Raw genomic sequence first — 22,816 nt, forward strand, 5'->3', positions numbered from 1 at the left:
CTGCATGAAAAAAAGAAGGCGCTGTGTCGTCAGATGAATTTGTTAGATTTTATGAAGCCATCGACATCGAAATAACTTTTTTTACGTAACTCATTTATTTTTTTAATACATATTTTGCATTAATATGTATAAAGAACTGCAATTTTTCTTCTAAACTAGTGTTTTTGTTAGTCCTTGGTCCCAATTAAACAAAATTTATATGCAAAGTTGTACCCCAACTTATGCAAATTTGACTTAAGCGATTTTCGTCGGACCCACCTATCACGTAACTTAGGGGTATTACTGTATTATCGTCTGTTGAAAAGGTAGATGTCAATTGTAGTATGGTATAATCATCTTCTGAAGCAGTAGTAAATTTGTTCTCTTGTGCAGGCTCCTTGCGTTCCAGTGTATCATCGTCCTTTTAAATAGTAGAGTGCAATTGTAGTACGGTATTATCATCTTGTGAAGCAGTACTAGATTTGGCCTCTTGCACAGGCCCTTCTCCTTCTGGTGTTTCTTTTCTCAGTCATTTAACAAATTGCTGTGACATTGATTTGCATTCTACTAATTTTCGCTTGTTTATTTTTCTCTTTTGTGCACCCGACAGTTGCTTGGACATTTTTGGACTAGAAAAAAAAAAACAAACAAAAGTACTAATTTTCACACTGCATGAGTATTGTTAAAAATATAAAAAAATTTAAATCGATAAAAAATCTCAAATTTATAATCATCAAATCTTCTGAAAATTTAAGAGCTTAAGTATTCCTTTGATAACCTTTTATATAACCATGTTCCTATGTTTATAATTATTTGCATTTGACGTTATCTTTACTTTAATAATAACGAAATGAGCTAAGTTTTTGTATGCCTCAATCTCTAATTACATTTCACAATCACATATGTATTTTAATTTAATTTACTTTATGTACACTATAAATTTAATAAATTAAAATATCTACCCCGGTATAGAATTGTAGCAAAATTGTAGCGTAATATTATAATTATTATTGAAGAAAACTTCGAAAAACTACATTGCTAAATTCAAATAGATGATTCACCACCTTAACCTTAAAATATACAAACATATTTTTGAGATTTTTATTAAATAAAGCTTACCTACCTGTTTTCACAATAGCACATAAACGTGAAAACAAAGTAATTGTCGAAGTCAGACTAGTTAACAAACAGTGTCAACAATATTTTCAGCTGTGGTTGTTGGGTAAAAAGCGGCATAAACCACAACATAAACATAAACATTTGCTCCCTTTGCACGCATCGATCAGTCCTATGATTCAGTCATTCAGATGTTGGTGAGCAGAGTTTGTCGAGGGCATCCAGGGACTGAGCAATGCAATGATCAATCTCTAAACCACTAAATAACACAATGGGCTGCCTGGTCCCACTCGACACACTCAGTTCACCGACATCTGAACCACAGAGCACGGCGGCGAAATTTAAATTTTGAAAATATATTTGACAATTTTTTTTGTCAGTTCCATTTCAGGGCCCCCTTCATCCTGGGTCCTGTGCCTGTGCACCTACCTAGTTACGGCACTGGTGTCAAACATCATTTTAGTATGCAGAAAATCACCAAAGTAGGTGAAATGGCATTGTTTTTGTGATCTCATATTGTGAATGCCTTCACAACGAGGTGCCCTGACATTGAACTACCTTGAATAAGCAACACTTTGACACTGGATTCACGAATAGGCAACACTTCGCCAGTGGAATCTCAGCGGATACCACCACCCACCCAGGGGTGGTGGTATCCACCGAGAAGAAGTAACATTAGTCTTCTCCATTGGTGAAGTGTTGCTTATTTGGAAGTAGTACAGTATTAGGGCAACTCACTGTGAAGTCATTCACAGTATGACATAGTGTATATCAAAAATGATGCTATTTCACCTACTTCAGTGATTTACTATGAACTAAAGTCATGCTTGGCTTTGTTTGATTAATAAAATGTTTATATTGTTTAATATTTTTTTAATATTAAAAATAAAAAAATTCTATATTTAAAAAATGTATTAAGTGGGAAAACATCATTATAATAATACACTATATTCTTTATCATGAACTTTTTATGCAAGGAAACCTGTTTTTTCCCCCTGGGAAACTTCTTACGTGGGAAAATAATACATTACACTATACAGAGTTGAAATTGGGACTTAAGAAACCAAACCTAGTACATGGTAAAACTTCTTATGTGGGAATTTCTTATCCAGGTTCTACTGTAATGAGTTGCCCCTAGGGCATTTGACTTCTTTAAAACAAATTACACCAGAAAAAGGCTTCTCTGCCATTTATTTATTTATTTGGGTTATTTTTCTGTTTATTTGTTTTTATATTTATTTGTCTTATTGTTATCACATCTTTTAATAATAATGGCCGACCGGGCTAGCCGAGTGGGTAAAGTACCTGCCTGTGGCAACCCAAAGGTCGCGGGTTCGATTCCCGCCTCCGGCTTGGATCAAAGTACTGCAAAAACCTTGGGAGGTGCAATATGGCCACAGAAGCCGATGCGTCAACAACTACCAAATCAAAAAAAAAAAAAAAATCTTTTAAAACAAATGCCAGATAAGTGAAAGATATGACGTTTTTTCCAAAGTAGTGCAGCATCCAGACAAATCATAGTAGAGTACAGTGGTTTTCAACCTTTTTTTTTTAATAACGGCACCTCTAAGTAATTTTTTTATTTTTATTTTGCAGCACCCCTACTCAATTTTCTGACTGTTAGATCTGATTCTCTCCCTCTGTGTGTGTGTGTGTGTGTGTGTGTGTGTGTGTGTGTGTGTGTGTGTGTGTGTGTGTGTGTGTGTGTGTGTGTGTGTGTGTGTGTGTGTGTGTGTGTGTGTGTGTGTGTGTGTGTGTGTGTGTGTATAACATGTACACATTATTATAACGTGTATATATATACGAGTATATATCTAATATTAAAAAATATATATGCTATATGATAGTTATTACAATAATATAATTATAAAAATGACATTTCATAATACAAATTATATATAGACAGTATATAATAATTATTATTATTTATATAGAGGTACTAAGTAAACATCAATTAAAGATCACCACAAAATTAAAAAGATACTGTACACCTTTTTATAATGAAATAAACATATAAATTTTAAAAATAATAAATTTAAGTAACTAACTAAAACCCAAATTACGTGGCACCCCTATAATGTTGTTGCGGCACTCCGGTTGAAAACCACTGGTATAGTAGATAGCTGTGTTGTGATGATTAAGACTGATTACTATATTCCCTACAGTTTAAAAATCAGCTGGCAAGAAAAAATAAGCTACATAAGTAGACTTAATTATTCAAAGCTCTTTTACGTGTAGGTATAAGCATTTTATTAACACTGCACATATATATTATTAACACTAAAGAAGCATTTTATTAATAATTGAGTGATTGCGTGATTTTTGTAACATTAAGTCATATGGAATACATACTTATCCTCCATTTTGAAAATTAATTTTTGTATTTGTGGATTGCTTTTTCTTTTCTTTTCTCTTTTTTTTTTTGTGTAATCTCATATGTGGTCTTGGTGATCAGTTTAAAGACACAATATATAGGTTTTAAGTTTATGATAGAAAAAGTATTGTCGAAAATAAATGAATCAGCTGATGCCCAGCTGATAGAAAATATGTTAGTATGGTATTTCACTCGTATTGAACGGGCGCCTCCTTAGCAGGTGGGAAGGAGCAGCAGTGCGTAGCACATGCTTCTTGATTAGATCGGGGTTCGAGCCCGTCACCACCAAATACGGAGGATGCGGAAAGGTCAGGGATGACCACCGCATATCCCGGAGCAATATGGCCTTAGTTGCTAATGCTCCTTAAAAAACCAAATAACATAACATAACATTGTATTGAACAAGAAATAAATAAATGAATCAGCTGATGCCCAACTGATAGAAAATATGTTAATGCTGTATTTCACTTGTATTGAACAAGAAATATAGATGTTAGTTTTCAATAACTTTATTTCTAAATTAAGATGGTTATACATTTTGAAATGTTTCAATTGAAAAATAACTAGGTCAGTGGTTTTCAACCTTTTTTTAATAACGGTACCCCTAAGTAATTTATTTGGTTTTGCGGCACCCCTACTCAATTTTCTGCCTGTTTTAGGTCCGATTCTTTCCCCGCACACATATATATTTTTTAATATTTTATATATATGTTATATGATAGTTATTACAATGATATAAATATAAAAATTACATTTCATAATACAAATATATATATACAGTATATAATTTTATTCTTTATATAGAGGTACTGTACTCAGTAAACATCAATTATAGATCACCACAAAATTTAAAAGATACTGTACACCCTTTTATAATGAAATAAACTTAAATTAAAAAAAAATAATAAGTTTAAGTAACTTAAACCCAAATTACATGGCACCTCTGGAATGTTGTTGCAGCACCCCGGTTTAAAACCACTGAACTTACGTAGTTATTTTAGCGGCATGGTGTACTGGTAAAAATGGAAAATAATGGAAATCTATAAAGTACTTGAACCTGAGTGTGTGTGTGTGTGTGTGCGTGTGTGTGTATATATATATATATATATATATAGAGAGAGAGAGAGAGAGAGATCTATTTTTAATTTTCAAACATTTTGTGGCACTTCCTTTACTACATGTTCACAGAATGAATTGCTGTCCTTATTAAACTTCAACTTTATATACTGTAATATTACTGGCCTTATTATACTTCCATATTGCACACTGTAATAAGGATAGCAGTTCAGTCACTGAAGTTTTACAGGAAATGGTACAGTGAAATGTATAAGAATTATCTGTATTCTTAGAAATTAGACAGATTTCACTCTACACAAGCTGAAGTGCTTAGCTTTTCACTATTCTGCAAAATAATAATCACATTGTTTTTTTGCCATAAAAATGCAAAAACAGTATTTTAATTTAATTTTTTTTTTATGTAAACCCCAAACATGAGAGGTATTAGAACCTATAGTACTTAGTACCGTGCTTGGGTTGGAGATTGAGAAGACGAAAGAAGATATTTGTTGATATTGGACTTGAACTTCTGTAGACTGTAATTTTCAGGAAATACGTATGAAGGAAGGTTGTTCCAGAAAACTGCAGTTGAATGAATAAACGAGGAAGATGAAAAGTTGGTTCTGTGAGTTTGAAGTTGGACAGTAAATGGATGTTGACTGGTGGCTGCACGTGTTCGGACTGTTTTGAAAGAGAGAGTGGGAATTAGAGAAGCCAATTCAGAAGAATAGTGCCCATGGAAGTATCTGTAGAAGAGGCATGCAGCAGAAACAGTACGTCTATGAGACAGCGAGTGGAGAGACTCTGTTAGAGATGAATCATTAATTAACCTAACTGGCCTCTTCTGAATGGAATCAAGAAGCCTGAGAGAGGTTTTGGGGCACCACCCCAGATGTAGGAACAATATTCCATGGTAGGGTGGATTTGTGATTTATACAGAGTGAGCAGCTGTTTGGAAGAAAAGTAACACTGAGAGCGAAAGAGAAAACCAAGTTTTTTAGATGCAGAGGAAGCAATATTTGTAATGTGCTTGTGCCAAGAGAGATTAGAAGTCAGATGTGAAACTTAGAAAGACTAATTTTTTTTTGTTCAATTTTTGACTGTGGTTTATTTGTTTGATGAAGAATTAGAAAGAGTAGATATGGATTGGTCAGAGGTTCTGTTATGTGACGTGATATCCACCTTTCAAATAAAGTGCGCCAGTATATTCTCAGATAACCCAGCAGCAATTTGGCAGAATAGATTGTGAGGTTATTCATTAGCTGTTCCTAAAACATTATCATTGTTTATCTGGATTGCTGAACCTGCCTTCAAGTTGTAATCTTGTGAAAGATAGGTTTGAACATACCTAGTCTGCCATTATGTCATAGAGAATCAACTATTGAAGCGTGAAATAGATTTGTCGATTATTATTATTTTTTCTTTTTATTTCTGTACAGTTTATACAGAAATAAAAATTTCTGTATAAACTGATGATGTCATTTTCAATTGCATCACCCTGATGCCATTGAAAACTGTGGACACTGTTTTCCATGCTTAAAAATGTTTCTTCTTATTGATAATGACAATAAGAAATAATTATTTCTTATTGTCATTATTAATTCTTATTATATAATTTATAATATTTTGGAAAACTGTTATTGAACAGCATTATATTGTTAGAATAAAATGTGTTATATCATTTTAATCATGTCTTTAAATGAGACATTTTCTTCACAGGTGTTATTTATCAAGAAATAAAACTATTCACACACTTTGTATGCCATATGAATAATTTTAATAAACAGACATTATGTTGCAAACCCTTTACTGGGTTCTTTATGCATGTGAACAAGAACCTGGTAAAGGGTTTGTAATTAATAAACTGGCTGCTGACATTCTCATTTGTCCTTTCAAATCTAGTTAAACTTACACTATACAGTCACACTAGGCAAGTGTAGTAGGCATTCATGATTCACATGTGAATTGGTTCAGCCCAACAGTTCTGGGTTCACACTTCCATTCAGTGGAAGTGTGAATCCAGAATTGTTTAAAATGAATTTTAAATTCAAAATTTCATTTTCTGAATCATTATTAATATTGGTCATACAGTGCAAGGAAGCCAGGCTTTTGCTGCACCAGAAAAAAAATTCTTTTGTTCATCCTGTCGGTACTGATCCAGCTAGTCTTGGAATTTTCCAAAGCCATATTCTTCAGCTACTTACCATTGACTAATAGAAATCTTTCAACGGTCAGGATATCTGCCTTAGAGTAAATTTAAGTCCTGTTTCATTTAATACCACGAAAATTTTATCATCATTCATTTTACTATCCTCTTTTAGTGCATTAGAAACCTAAAGTCTAAACAGATCCTTGATGTCCCCTCTCCTCCTTCCCCATGTGGGTACACTTTTGTCAGTACCATACTAGGCAAGTTGCTCATTTTGGACCCTTTCAAGAAGCTATCTATTATTTTTAGCTGTAACCTCTATCCCACAATTGCCTTATATAGTAACCTTTGTATCTCTTTAAGCCATCACTTTCCAGTCTTTTTTTAGTCACTGAACATTTTTAATCTCATAATATATTTACAAAACACAAGTTTAGCAGGAGCCAAAGAACTGTTTGCTAATATTTTATCACATACAATGCCCTGTGCATCAAAAGCATCTTTATTTCCAACACATGTAAAGCTGAAATTCAAATAACTGTCATCATACTTTCCAACACATGTAAAGCTGAAATTCAAATAACTGTCATCATACTTTCCAACACATGTAAAGCTGAAATTCAAATAACTGTCATCATACTTTCATTTTGGTCTTTTATTAGTTGGTTCCTGTTTTTTTAACTTTGGATTTTTGGGGAACAAAAGGCTGCGATTGTTCATCCTCACTTTGAAGTGTGACAATATTGTGTTTGTTTTCATCGTCCACAGTTGCAATACTAGAAGTACTTGCTTTTTGCTTTAAAGTTCCCTTTTTCAACCACAAATCCGTGATAATTTATTTTAATAGTAATATTTTGAAATACTGATAATTATCAAAAAAAATTTATACACACTGTACAAAGAAGTGAGTTTAGTTATGAAATCGGTTCGCTTCCTCCTCTTCTTCAACCCGTGTACTCCAGGCTAAATCGCATACAAATGGCATATTAGATCACTATGTTGCTACTTTTTCATAGATGTCATTTCCTCTACACATACTTCTCTGCAAAAACCCGCCAAAATAGTGTTCCACGGTCTATTTGATTATTAGTCTATGCCAGTATATTAATAACCAAAATAAAATGTTAAAAATTATAATGATACAAAAGTGGTGTACGTTATAAATATGCAAAATTTATTTATTTTATTTTATTTTTTTAATTATTAATTACGATTTTTCACGGAACACTTGTTCACATCTCGCAGAACACAGTTTGGGAAACGTTGCTTTAAGCAGTTGTTTGATAAATCATCAAACACCATGTGATCTTCTTCCAGCTGTTGTCTACCTGGATCATAACTGCTCCAAGTGTGTAAATTGTTTTGGGATTGTAAGTCCGAAGTGAAAAACCTTTCATTTTCAGCATTGCAATATCTGCTATGACTAAAAGTATGTGGATACAAAAAGGGCGTGTATCTACATATTTTTGGTTCAAATTTAAATTCAAAAACATCTGTATGATTTTTACTATATAACAAAAAAAAGTTTGTTTATATTTAATTATTTCTTATATGTATTTTGTGTTCTGAATCGACTGGTGTCATCAGCGTTCTTTAATGTCAGTATTTTGGCAGCAATTGAAGGTTTTTTTTGTGATATTTATATGTATTATATAATGTGTATTAGTCATGTCTTTGGTGGTGCCAAGCTTTGCAGTACCTATGAAGGCTATTTTGGAATGTCTGGGTGGTTGACAAGTTGCGGGTACTTCGTTTCTGCTGTGGTAATTAGTTCAACGTTATAGGGATGGTTTTGTAGTGTATATGGAGATAGCCCACACTGTTAAAGCTGTAGTGTATCCCAAAATAACATCCCCTGTTGCTCCAGTGCCACATGAAAACTTGCCAATTCTCAATCCACCTACTAGATAAGTCTTCAGAATTGAATGATGAATCTGATGAACAGGGATAATTGGGATTACTCTTCAAAAGCCTGTTGAAGTAAAGCACCACATTTTCCCCTAATCAGCAAGAATTCATTGACTTAGTGAGAGACTTGGGTCTAACCAAATCCAGTACAGGGTGCTTAGTATTTATTTTAGAAGAGTGGATTGTACTGGATTCCACCTGCAAGACTCTCACATCCATAAAGACATCACTTATGTATGTTTTTTCACTGATGTAGAATCTCAATGCTTTTGTTTTTCCTTTGTTTAAATTTGATTGGCCTTTCTGAAGAAATTCGTATTCACAATTCAGTGATCTTAAACAGATAAAAATTTGGAAGCTGTGTTATTTCACAAATTGAAGATACACCCATTGATTCCTGTTGCACATTCTGCGTGTATTAAAGAAGGCTACAGGATTGTGAATCACGTGTTGGAGAAGATTAAATACGACTGGTATAAATGGAATGTCTTGGGATTTCAAGATTCTTGGACTCCTGGGTTTGCAAGTTGTTTTCACTAAGTTTCCTTGCTTTCTTTGCCTTTGCGACAGCAGGCAGTATATCATACTCCAGGAGAATGGTCTGCCAGAATTAAATTGTAGCCTGGTTCACACAGTGTAGTATGAGATGCAGAATGTCAGGCAAGATCCATATACTTGCACTTTCATGTGGATCTTTTCAGACCAGATCTGAGCAGTGTTACAGAATATGGGAAAAGATTCTACCAGAACAGCCAATGGAAACGAGACACCATGAAGATGAGTTGAAGATATGGGTAGCTATATCTGGTTCTTGGTTTAGGATGATACACTGACCACAAAAGACAGATATTCAGATGTATCTTTTTAAGACTTTTTTTTTTTTTTATTAACCTGACTTTTTTTTGTTATTTTTATTAGCTTGTTATTTACTTTGTAAAGCTCAATACTGTATTCTATACAGAAGTTAAAAAATGTTAATGAATCTGATATAGTACTAGTGCATATTTATTTTTCTTTCATTACCAGGGCCAACAATTTGATTAGTCTTTGTAACCACTAATGAAGCTAGCTGTTCAGATGATGCATCTTCATGATGCTATTCAAAATCACATACCCAAATTCTTAAAGAAACAACAATGCAGATAAACAGAACATTAAAAATTGCTTTGGGAGAGAAAAAAATTGAAATAAAAACTTCCATTTTTATTTCAATATTTAATGCATTCATTTTTCCAAGTCTTTTTTTGAAATACAGTAGTGTCAGTTATCCAGAATAATTGATGTCAGACCTCTTCCGGATAGCCAAATTTACCGGAAAATTTTCTGGTCAGATTAAATAAATTTAATCTTACATTATAATTAAATAAAATAACTAAGATTAATTAAATGAAAAAAAATTATAAACTAATCTTGGAAAACAGAAACATCCATTCAGGCATTTTTATGGTTTTTATACAAAACAGGAAAATTAAAAAGATTTTTAAATGCTCTTGGTTTTTTCGACTTACTGACAACGAACGTGCATTCCAATGACATTTGCACACACAGCAATCGTAACTCACTCTTTTCTCATCTTGAAACTTGGTGCAGGCATTTCTCTTTTAGTAGCTAGGGTTTTTCTCGGTAATGCTTTCCATAATAAGCCCATCTCATCAACATTATAAACATTTTCTTTCTCGTAATTTGCTTAACTGAAACGAACTTACTTTTTAAAGGACACTTCTGCCAAAGTTTCTCGCTTTGAATATCTAGTTCACGTATACCCTGTGTCAGTTTAAAATTTTTCAGCCAACCTGTGCTTGCCTTAAAATCTTCATTACCTCTTAATTTTCGATTAAAATCCAATGCCTTTTTCACACAACATTGGGCCAGACACTGGTTCACCTAAATTTCACTTCAGAAGAGGAAAAAAAACAAATTAATTCACTCTCTAAAGTGCCATTTTTAAGGTTTCAACATTGTCTTTTTCCTGCTAGATCCTCCCCCACTATCCATAATCGACACAAATTCTGTTATAGCATTGAAATTTTTCTTGATGTCGTAAATTCTGTGGAGAGATTTCCTAAATTTTTACCTTTTCTAATTCTATTAATTTCTATTTTTTGTTGTGATGTTAAAACTATACGTTTTCTTTTTGTTCACATTTTACCGTAAAACATTGAGAGAAATAATAAACGGCATAGTTTCAGACCGATATTATTCTTACTGAATCTGGAGCTAAACTAATCTGAAATTCATTCATGGTTTCAGAGAAAACTTAGTAGTCTCTGTGATATTTTTCTAAAGCACATTTCCGAAGGTCGCATAGAATAATAGAGGTCACAATCATAAAACAATAAAAACAATTTGCAGTTTTCGGTTTATTGCACTTTTTGTTTGTTCAATCTTTTATAAATGGGTAGTAAACTCGAACTTTTGCTTATTAAATCAAAATTCAATTTGCAAATTTGACCACTATAACCGGCACTTACTGTACTACTGTTAATAAAAAAAAAAAAAAAAAAGAAGAAAGATCAGCCTTTCAAATTATTTCAGATAACTGACTTCCGAATAACCGACGTTCTACGGTACTGCATTTGATTTGCACTCATTGTTTGCAGTTAGGGTAATAAGAATATGTATATACTTTGGCTGTATATAAATTTTTATACACAAAGTATATAACAAATCAGAATATGCAACATGTGCTCACGGATTACCATAAACTGAAATGATGCTTGATCGTTTCAGGATATCATCATTCTTCTCTTTCTTGGTGATTCCTCCTACTCTCTCTCTCTCTCTCATGGTAACGTGGGAATTTTTTTTGTCTGGTGCAACATAAGCCTCAGGCTTCCTTGCACCATATGGCTAATAATAATATATCTTTCACACACACATTTCATTGTACTAACTGCTTACAGAAGCATTGTGTTTCTTACATTAATAGCTTGTTGATGAGAAGGGATGGAATTGTAGCATGAATGCATTGCAGAATAGCTAGTGAATGACTTTGAACTGCTGATAGAAATTTGGCTTACTATAGTGAGAAAGAGTGTAGTGTGGTGGTGCTTTGTGTATGTAATGGCAGGAAAGGTGCCAAATAAATATGTGCATAAGTATGTGTTTATTAGAAAAACTTTTGAGCATAAAGGCAAGTAATCCTCCTGGAATTGTACATACCTAATAATTTTGAGGAGTGTATTGAACCACTGAAGTTAATTATGAGGACATCTTTGGGACTTGAGAGAGAGAGATTCCTTTGGATTGGAAAAGTGCCAATGTATCATCAATACATAAAAACAGTTTTTAGAGCGAAGTTAGTAACTACAGACCAGTTAGTCTGACTTCAGTGGTAGAGAAAATCTTAAAAGCAAATGATTGAGTTCAATCTAGGGAGATTTAGATAGATATGGCATTCTGAATAACGCATAACATGGTTTTGTTAAGGGAAAATCGTGTTTAACTAATTTAGTAGGCTATTTTGACAGTTATTCACAAGCTGGATGTAGGGAACAATTTCAACATAGTTTATTTAGATTTTAGTAAGGCATTTGAGTCAGTCCCTCATGAGAGGCTATTGTATAAGCTGGGACATGTTGGGTTTACTGAAAAATTCTAAGATGACTGCTAGGTGGCTGCAGGGCAGAAGGCAGAGGTTTTTGATTAATGGATATTCTTCAGATTGGTGTTGTCAGAAGTGGGATCTCTCATGATTGGTTTTTGGACCTCTGTTGTTTCTGATTTTCATAAATGACGTAACCATAGATCGAGAAACAGAGAGATCGAAGCTTGATGTCAAAATTTGCAGATGGCATAAAGATTGGTAGCATAGTTAATGATCAATACCTAGCAGTGCTCCTTCAGGATGACTTTAACAGGCTGCAAGAATGGTCAGAAAAATGGCAGTTTTGTCTTAATACAGCAAATGCAAGGTCTTGCACTTCGGGTAGCAACCCTAAAATAAATTACACACGTGGTGAGGTTGAATTAAAAATAGTGGAGGAAGAAAGGGATCTGGGAGTTATAATACGGGCAAATGTGAAGTTTTCTGAACAGTGTAAACAAGCAGCCAGGAAAGCCCATGGTGTCCTATCGATGATTTATCAAACATCCTGTAGAAAAATGGTAGTCACAGTCTCACTGTATATGGCAATTGTAAGGAATACTGTATATGAGGAAAGACTATATATGTGAGCTGCAGAGCTTGGCAACCAGGCACCTCAGGGGTAACCTGATTGAAGTTTATAGGGCTCTGAGAGGGGTTAGTAAAATGAACAAAAGGCAGAGCTTTCACTGTTATAGAGAATTCCAATACTTGTGGGCATTTATCCCCAGGGGCTCACATTTGGTGAGTATGGGCTTGGCACACCCAGGGTCCTGAGCTGGATATCATCATTCTTCTCTTTCTTGGTGATTCCCTTCTATTTCTGACCCCCTCCCTCTTCTCTCTCTCTCTCTCTCTCTCTCTCTCTCTCTCTCTCTCTCTCTCTCTCTCTCTCTCTCTCCCTCTCTCTCTCAGGGGTAACTCAGAATTTTTTTTTTTTTTTTTTTTTGGCTGGTGCAGCAAAAGCCTCAGGCTTCCTTGCACCATATGGCTAATTATGATAATGATAATGATGATAATAAATTCAAATTATAGGGAGGTTTACACTAGATTGTAGGAAGTTTTCTTTTAGCCAGCGAGTCGTTGATTGCTGGAACAGGTTGCCTTCACAGGTAGTTGAGGCTGACAGTTGAATAAATTCAAAGGTCACTTGGATAACCTATGTGAGGAGGGAAGCAAATATTTTCTTATCTACTTATCCCCCCCACCTGGCTAGTGCAGCAAAAGCTTGTGGTTTCCTTACACTATATGGCTATTACTATATATAATTTCAAATGATTATAAGTTGCCAGTGAGCTGGACTGTACAAGCAAAACCAAAGTGAGAGAATAGTATTGTACAGTAAATAGAAAAGTATACTGTTACAGTACAGTAAAAACAATTATTTCTCTTTACACAACATAACACACACACACACACACACACACACACACACACACACACACACACACACACACACACACACACACACACACACACAGTTGATAAACTTTACACCAAAAACTTCATACATTCCATTGTCATGTATGTCATTGTAGCATTTTGCACAGTAGATAATGACTGTGTTTGCATTTTGAACCACCAAATCTATGTGTCTTTCTCTCTCTTGTATTATTATTATTATTATTATTATTTTGCTTTTGTTTTAGCCGATGTATTTAGAGTCGGGTACAAAAGAGTGAAAGTTTGTGACGATATTTATGAACAGAATGATCTAAAACTTGTTCTGTGTTCAGCAATTGAGTTGTCAGCAGAGATCCAGAAATTCTTTAATTCATTACTCATCATTGAGTTGCTAATCTTGTTCATGAAGTGCCATATATTTTCCTGATCTAGCAAATCTTTTTCATGTGGTTATATACAGTCATATCTCAGATGCTTTATCTTGAGCACTAAATTTGTTGATTTTCGATGGTTTGCTGGATTCACCCATTTCCCTTATGTAAAAGGAGTGCTGGATCAGCTGCATACTGATAATTGCATCTAGGGAACGATTGAGCCAAGTTGTATCTTCATCTTGATTTGGCTCGATTTTGCATTTGTTTTCATTATACAATCGTATAAATTCTGTGTATCACTTGTTATAACTTTGATGGGTTTCATTAGCATCCTTGTCTACACAATAATGGCAGTTGAGAGGAGATCATCTACATTGTGTTCAGCAGAATCATTGTCTTGAGAAGTAACATTGCAGAAAAAAGCATTTGGATCAGCTGTATTACAATGTTCAGAAGACTTAAAGATGGTTCGAAAGACATTTTTTCAACTCTCCAAATTTGCAATGGAGAAGCTGTCTTTTTGACTTGATTTGATTCCTTCTGTATTTTACCATTTTACTATAGATGGTATCATATAGTTTCTCCATCGTTTTGCAGAAACATTTTCTTTTTTTTTTTCCCAAAAAATTGATAACTGCATTGAAATTCAGATTTTTAAAAAATTCCCTAAATTTTTTCTTAACACTTAATTGCTGCTGTTTATATTTGTGAGGATCCTTTATTTGTGCCTTGGGCACTTTTCTGGGGAGCTGGAACAAGTGGGCAGTGTTTTTTAGTAAATGGATTTCATCTGTGAAAGAATCATCACTCCAAGTAATGCCGGCATCTGTTGTTTGTCTGCATTTGAACAAGATTCAGAATCCACATCATTTGAATAGAATTCTATGTCACTATCAGATACAGCTGATTCAATGTCATTTTCAGTGCATCGTCCACCCCCATTCTTTTTCAGTCCTGATGTCACATGCTGTGGATCCATTATCACAACTCTTTAGGGTAAAATTTTATAAGAAAATGCTTTTTTGCACAAAATTTTATCAATAGACAAACATTAAGGACGACATTGTTTTTCACAAATTAACAAATTAAAATTCAGCAAGCATAATCTTTAAAAAATTATAACTTTTCTTGTAGAAAATACTAAACCAGATAAAATAACTTCACCATTCAAAGAAACTGAACCAAATATAGAGCTTTTATAGCACTCTCTATGCAGTGCAATTGATACTAAACAAAATCCCAGCCATAATGCAATAGCCCATGGCTCAGTCAGTGTGCCAATATCACTCAGTTCATTTTATATGCTTTTCCTTTTACAGTGCTCATTTATTGACCCCAATTCAATTGATGCATATCTGCATCAAGGCACAAAAATAACAGTTCATTTTGATGCAAGGTTGCATTGGGAGAGTGAACATGTTAATTTGTTAATTTTGTCAACAATCTTCTCCTAATTTAAAAAGCAATAAAGATTAATAAAAGTTTATTAAAGATTGTATCTTGCATAATTAAAGATTTAATTATACAAGATTAATAAATTTGCAAATAAAGGCTTTTAAAGGCTTCCTACCTTGTCAATCACAATTACAAAAGACTAATGAGAAATATACACAGAAACAATACATGTTATCTCTGTACTCAAAGCAGGTTAGCATGGTAAAACTTTACCTTAAGGTGTTTTTTTATGGCATAAAAAAACAAGTTAGTGCAAATTTAAACATTGTACTGTCCAGATGGAGTTGGGACCCCCCTCCCCCCTGGTGCCGCCTGACAGTCAGTGCTATGCCCAGGTGATTTTTATATTGATATGATACAATGAAGTGTTAATATTTAGTGCACTTGTAGTGAGAGCCATATGACTTTATGAATAAGTTTGGTAAATTGTGGACTTAGTTAAGTGGCGAGTGATTTTCTGTCATGGATTCCCAAGACCAAAGCACTTCTTGTGGCACCTGAAAGCATTAAGTTAAATTATGTATAGAACCATTTCATCATCTAATAACATACTTCAGAAAATAGGTTTTTTTAAATCAAATTTGAAATGAATCAATTTCTCAAAAAAGGGAAAAAACTTTCACTAATTCCCAGTATTGTTAAAAGTAAATAAAGAATTGCTGAAAAGTGGTCCTTTCGAGGCAGATGACAAATGCACAAGGAAGAAAGCATGAAATGTAAATGTTATCCCAAGTCACTTTTGGTATTTTAATAATTCCTCATAGCAAATGCTGTGTCAAATTATTCAACCAGGAAAAAAAAAAAAAAAATTAACTGAATTCAGATCTTCTATCTAGTGCAGATTTGGAAAAGCTCTTGACAGCTAAGTCTGGACAGTAGTGCCATTGTTATATACAAAACTTTGACTCAACATTTCTTAACGTGCAAAAAAAGTTCGCTTAGTATCTTTCTTTAAATAACCATAATCAGTTAATATCTAGTAGACAATACAAACAAAATCCACAGACAGAAAATGTTAGATAAGGTAATTTTTAAAAGCATACTGTACTGTTTAAACAATTCCATAGCAATATTTTAATATAAAATGTCTATTTTGTCAGTGAAATTTAATTTCTAGTGTAGTGTGGATTTCAAAAGAACCTCCTTCCAAAAAATCTGTTTTCTGCCTAATTTTTCTAAAAAACTGCTTTTTTGCAAAAAAAACTTTTTTTTTTTTTTTTACCTGTTTTGGCCAATTAAACTTAATTTAATTTTCTCCTGTTTACAAATACCTAATTCGCAGCTTTTTCAAACCCAAAAGTTGCAGCTAAGATTTACATTTCTGAAAGATTAAAAAATATAGTAGTAAGCAAAGGTTCTATTGCATCAGAAACTTTGCCATCAGAATTTTTTTTTTTTCATATTTACTAGCATTTTATTTGTGTGTATGTAATGTATGTATATTTATGTAACTCATTGGTTTTTTTTTTTTTTTTTTATGTGGGATTTTTTGATTTGAAGTTTTAATTGAGTGGGGGTTTACCAGTGGAAAGTTTAAGAATTTCAAGCATATTTTAATGTTATCAAAGTATGTTTGAAAACTATCAAAAACTATCAAACTTTTCAAGTGTAACTTTAAAGTACAGTACTTTCATAGGCATCTGGAAATTTATAATTTGCAGTCTTTTTATATAATGTAATAATGAAATTTAAATTGATGTTAAATGAGTTTTTTCTGTTATGTATGTATTACTAAATTGTATTTTATTTATCATTCAATTTTTCTTGAAGTTTTTCTTCTAAATATTAAAAAGTTGTGCCACTCAAGTGTAACATTTCAAAATATTTATCAATTATTTATCAAATATTTAAAATATTTGATATTTTTATGCTATATGTAAAATATATAGTAAGAATGTGAAGTGATTAAAATAGATGTAACAATTTTTATTGACTGTTAAAACTTGTACTTCAAAACTTTCAGGTCCCCAAAGCTTTGAAGTACAAGTGTTAACAGGTTAGAGAATTTTCCTTTTTCCTTATTAAAATTTTTGAAGTTTAAATTTGTAAAAAATGGTATTTGCCTGTCAGTTTAATACCTGCAAATTAGCTTACAAGTCAGATTTTAATTATAAATTTTGCTTACATAATATTTTAATGAGATTATATGTAATTATAACATGCTTGGATATACAGTATTTTTAAATCTTTAAAAGTAAATTTTAACATTTTAGTCTTTTAAAATTTAAAGTTTATGAATTATAAATAATACCACAGCTTTTAAATAGGATATTTGAAATATTTCCTCTTCATAAAAATGTCATATCAATTAAAATTTGAAACTAATATCCATTAAAACCTTTATACCTAAAGGAAGTTTTTATAGATTAAACACCCAGTTGGCTGTATATTATCTCGAGATGATCTGGTATTTACAAATTGCTTATCAAATTTTAAAGATGAAACTGTTCTGTCATTATTTAAACGATTTGTTTTGCACAGTAATTTGCTTATACTCTATTGGTAGTACTTTTGTTACAAATGTATTGAAAATGAGGATTCCCCCCTTCCTTTCCCCCCTGAAAAAAGACTGAAGAATTATTTTCTGAGAGAAAATTAGAAGGTTAAATCTGTTAAAAAAAATTCGTGTTGAGGATGGTTTGTAAAGTAATGTCTCTGATTGCATATCTTTTGAAGGAGTTGAGGTAAACAAAGGAAAAAGAAACTTACTTGCAGATAAAAAAGTCTTTAATTTGAATCATTTTTATACATGTACACCCCCACCCCTTCCTTAGTTTGAATGTCACTGAAGTAAAATTCTTTCAGTTGAAAGGCCAACCATCTCTTCATGGATGCTTTAACTTCTTCATCAGGATTGTTCTTTTAAGTTTTTGGGAACAAAAAAAAAAAAAAAGTTGCTTGGGGGTCCAAACCTGGACTATAGAAGGATACAGAGCAATTTAAAATCTCAGTTACAAAATTTTTGGCGATTCATGATTGCAGTGAGGCTATTGTGTTGAAACAGCATTTGGTGTATTGTGATGCCTTATTCATTTGATTTCTCTTTTAAGTTTGCCCACTGTTTCGGTCTACCTGAGCAAATTGTTTTTGGACCCTTTTTCCAAAAATTCATTGTGGATAACACCCATAGAGTCTCAATAAACAGTCAACATACTTTGCCAACTGAGGCATGGACTTCAAATTTTTTTTGGACTTGGGAATGTTTTATCCTTGGATTCCCTTGTTTTAAGGTTCATAGTGGTGATTCCAATATTCATCTCCAGTCACAATAGGTCTAACATTTCCAGCAGTCAGAAACTGCATTGTTTGAAACTTGTGTTTAAAGAGATGCTTCCATTTAAAACAGTGAAACTTGTTAACAAACAACCACACATTACTGTATGCATGCTTTTCTAAAAAGTATTAGCCATGTTGAGAACATAGTTGGAACTTGATGTGCAACCTAGATAGCTATGTAAAATATATAGTTATCTAAGTGACACATCACCTATGTAGATAATATAGGTGATGTACCACCTATATTATAAATACCTTTAATATAGGTGGCTCACCAAATATATAGATTAGTGAGTTTAAAATTTAAAAAATTTTCAAATTAAATCTTTAATAAATAAAAAGTTAAGATAGTTAAACATATTTTTAATTTATTTTTTTAAATTCAAGTAAAATGGCATTTTATATATAAACAAATAATTGCCGCTGTACAAAACACCAAGGTGGCATTTCAGGAAGTTATTTTGCTGAACCAGCAGACATTGAAATCAAATGATGTCATGCTCTTTCTCGATAGGAATTGAATTGTCCATTTTTCATTGATATTTCCTCAGAAGAACATTTTTAATAACATTTTAAAAAAAGAAGGTGAGGTTTATAGCTGTGTTTACCAGTTTGGTGGTTAATTTTTTTTTGTGATGAATGAAATTTTTAAATGAACTTTGTTATAAAATATTGCTTCTTAGAAGTATGATGTTATGATTTCATAGTAGCCAAGTTTCTTTTCAACACTTTTTGCTGTAAATCTGATCCATCTCTGTCCAGATATGCTGCATCAGTTGAAGAGCATTATTTCAGATGCACTATGACCAAAAGTAGTCACTGTGCCACAATCCCCCTCCCCCCACAAAACCCCCGCTACTGTTTCATAGGTACGATCTATAACCAAGTTTTTTTAGTAGATTCTGAAATTTCCCAGATAAGAAAGTTTGTCGAATTTATGTATTTCAGAATTCAGTTTATTTACTGTTTTTTTAACATTAAACTCCTTTAAAAGGTGCATCAAAATGTAGTGAATGCATTTTGAGAATTGAATATATATATTTTTTTCTTTATGAAAAATTGTTTATTACTGCTGTTTTCGTTCAGACTTGGCAGTAAAAGTAATGCTAACTTACATAACCCAAATGGCAATTCATCTGAGACAACATTAATTAATTCCAACAAGACTTAATTGATCCTTGCTTTCACATAATTCAATCTTTGTCTTCAAGCAGTTTTCTTTGTCTTCCCTTTGTCAATAAAGATTGACAAAGAATCAAATTGGTCTGCTTGATATCGATGGTATGACTGCTAATGATCCTTCTTGGGTTGCTGACAAACTGAATGTGTATTTTGCATCTACATTCACATGAGGAAGTCTTTAGAGAAGGTAATATTGTAAGTTCATCACACTCTAACAGGGAGCTAAATGATTTTGTAATAACTGAGAGGAAAGTGGAAGAGGAACTGTTAAAGTTAAAACATAAGAAAGGAGCCTGGGGTGGATGGTGTCTAATCAGTTATATTAACAGAAGCAGCAAACTCTTAGCAATAATTATGAGAGCATCCTTGCATTCAGGGAGGTTCCCAAGGAATGGAGATGTGCGAACATATCCCCAATTCACAAAGGAAGATCAAAGGGTGACAAGAATAATTACAGACCTGTTAGTTTGACTTCTATTCCAGGGAAAATAATGGAGTCACTGGTAAAAGAAGTAATGTAGGATAATTTAAACAAGGCTACAATTATACTTCAGACACAGCTGGGGTTTGTTAAGGGTAAATCTTGTTTTCTCAATTTGACTGGATAGTACAATGTTGTTGACAAAGGAACTAGATGAAAAAAAAAAAAAAAACCGATTTCGATATCATATAAAGTAGAACCTGGATAAGAAATTCCCGCATAAGTTTTCTCCTGTACTAGGTTTGGTTTCTTAATTCCCAATTTGATCTCTATATATTGTAATGTATTATTTTCCTGCGTAAGAAGTTTACAGGGTAAAAAGCTTTCCCGCATAAAAAGTTCATGATAAAAAAGGAATACATGGTGTATTATTATAATGGCATTTTCCCACTTAATATGTTTTTTAAACATAGAAATTTGTTATTATTTTTATATTTAAAAATATTAAACAATATAAACATTTTGGTAATCAAACAAGTTAGTTTTTTTTTTATTTATTAATTTTTTTTTATATAAACCCCCAAACACGAAAGGTATCAAAACCTATAGTACTTAGTACCGTGCATGGGTTGAAGGAGAAGTATGGGGGGGCGGGGATGCCGGAAACTTTGCTCTAGAGACTAAACATGGGTTTCACCACTTCAAGCCTACAATAAGCAAAGTGGTGGTATTTCACCGGTTGATGAAAGTCATCTACTACCTACAAAATGTTTGGATGATTGTAGTACATGCATAACTAGTTCTTAGTAAATCACCGAAGTAGGTGAAATGGCATCATTTCTGTTATATTTCATATTGTGAATGCCTTAACAGTGAATTGCATGATATTGCACTACCTTGAATAAGCAAGGCTTCGCCAGTGGAGAAGACTAATATTACGTATTCACCAGTGGTATCCGCCGAGAATCCATTCATGAAGTGTTACCTATTCATGAATCCACTGTCGAAGCGTTGCTTATTTGCCATCCTGCTTGTTTGACTGTGCATGGATCTATGAATGCAAAGCTAATTCTAACTTGGGCTGCATCTGTGGAGCCACAGAAGACTGGAAGAACCTCCTCTTTGACTGCAATTTGTACACTGACAAGAGACAAAACCTATTGAATAATATGCAGCTCACAGAAGACAATCTCGAGTGGTTACTCCAAAACTCTAAACCAACGTATCAGAATACAATACTGATTTACCTTTTTCCTCAAGCTCATGGGGTAGTGTTTTTTTTTTTTTTTTTTTTTTCCCTCCAATCCCCACTTCTGCACTGGGTAGCCCTTCCTTTGTTTTTTCTCTCTTTCTCTTACATGTGTATACGAATTGCATGGCAGTTCAGTTTTTTTTTTCCTTCACACACAGGATTTTTTAAAAAATTATTATTTATATATTAATTTTTTTCCCTTCTTTGGAGTGGGCTGCCAGAGGAATCTGGCAAACCTTTTGGCAACATCTGGTGGGTCAGAGTCTTGAATTAGCATTAGCATTAATAGAGGCATGTGATGCAAGAAAGCAAGCTTATACAGCATCAGCCAAAAGGGAAAACACCCCTTCCCATTGCACCCATCCATTCATTCTAAATGCTTGTCTAGTTTTGCCTTGAATTTATTTAATCTATCAAATTCCATGACAGATGGAAGTTTGTTCCAGCAATCAACTACTCTCTGGCTAAAAACAAATTTCCGCACATCTATTCGACAAATGTCTTTCCTCAATTTTAGTTTATGCCCCCTCAGGTTCGTAATCTGAGCAAGGGGAAGAATCTTATCAGCATTGAACCTGCTCAATCCATTCAAGGCCTTATACACCTCTATCAGATCGCCTCGCAGGTGCCTAGTCTCCAGTAACAAAGAGCACCCCTTTGTTACCTCCCCACCAGTCTTGTTGCCCTTCTCTGTACTCGTTTTAGCAACTCTACATCCTTCCTAAAATGAGGCTTCCAGACCTGTATGCAGTACCCAAGGTGTGGTCTGACCATGTCTTATACAAGGGAATAATCACCTCCTTATCCCTACTTGCAAAAGTTCTGTATATCACTGACAAAACCCCATGACCTTCTCTGGCAACACTCTCAGAAAACTTCACATTTGACTGCACAGTTATCTCCAGGTATCTTTCGTTCTCCACTATCCTGAGTATAACACCACCCAGTTGATATGTTACTCTGGGGTTACTGCTACACATATGTAGTACTTTGCATTTATCGATGTTAAACTTCAGTTGCCACTTCTCAGCCCATCTGCCCAACTTCTCCAGATCCTGTTGCAGCAGCATACTGTCATTACTGTTATTAACCACCCTGCCAACTTTTGTATCATCGGCAAACTTTGACATTAAGCTTGATATACCTTCATCAATATCATTGATAAATATACAAAACAGTAATGGATCCAAACTGAACCCTGCGGGACACCACTAATAACATTAGTCCACGAAGAGCTGTATCCATTGATTACCACTCTCTCTCTTCTTCCACTCAACTATCGTT

At 33.5% G+C, this 22,816-nt stretch overlaps 1 protein-coding gene across 3 annotated transcripts in view; it reads left to right on the plus strand.

Annotated features, from left to right (window-relative positions):
• Positions 1 to 22,816, plus strand: part of LOC150082919 (uncharacterized) — a 207,076-nt gene that overhangs the window by 15,271 nt on the left and 168,989 nt on the right. For 2 of the 3 annotated variants that reach the window (XM_090377679.1, XM_090377680.1), the window contains exon 2: positions 17,365 to 17,397. The exons of the other annotated variant lie outside the window; for it this stretch is intronic. In XM_090377679.1, coding sequence (XP_090233805.1) covers positions 17,365 to 17,397 — 33 coding nt within the window. The remainder of the gene's footprint in view (positions 1 to 17,364; positions 17,398 to 22,816) is intronic. 3 annotated transcript variants of the gene reach the window in all.

The sequence above is a fragment of the Mastigoproctus giganteus genome, chromosome 7, assembly GCF_048544385.1.
Source record: "Mastigoproctus giganteus isolate SK-2022 chromosome 7, ASM4854438v1, whole genome shotgun sequence".
Classification (NCBI taxonomy): Eukaryota; Metazoa; Arthropoda; class Arachnida; order Uropygi; family Thelyphonidae; genus Mastigoproctus; species Mastigoproctus giganteus.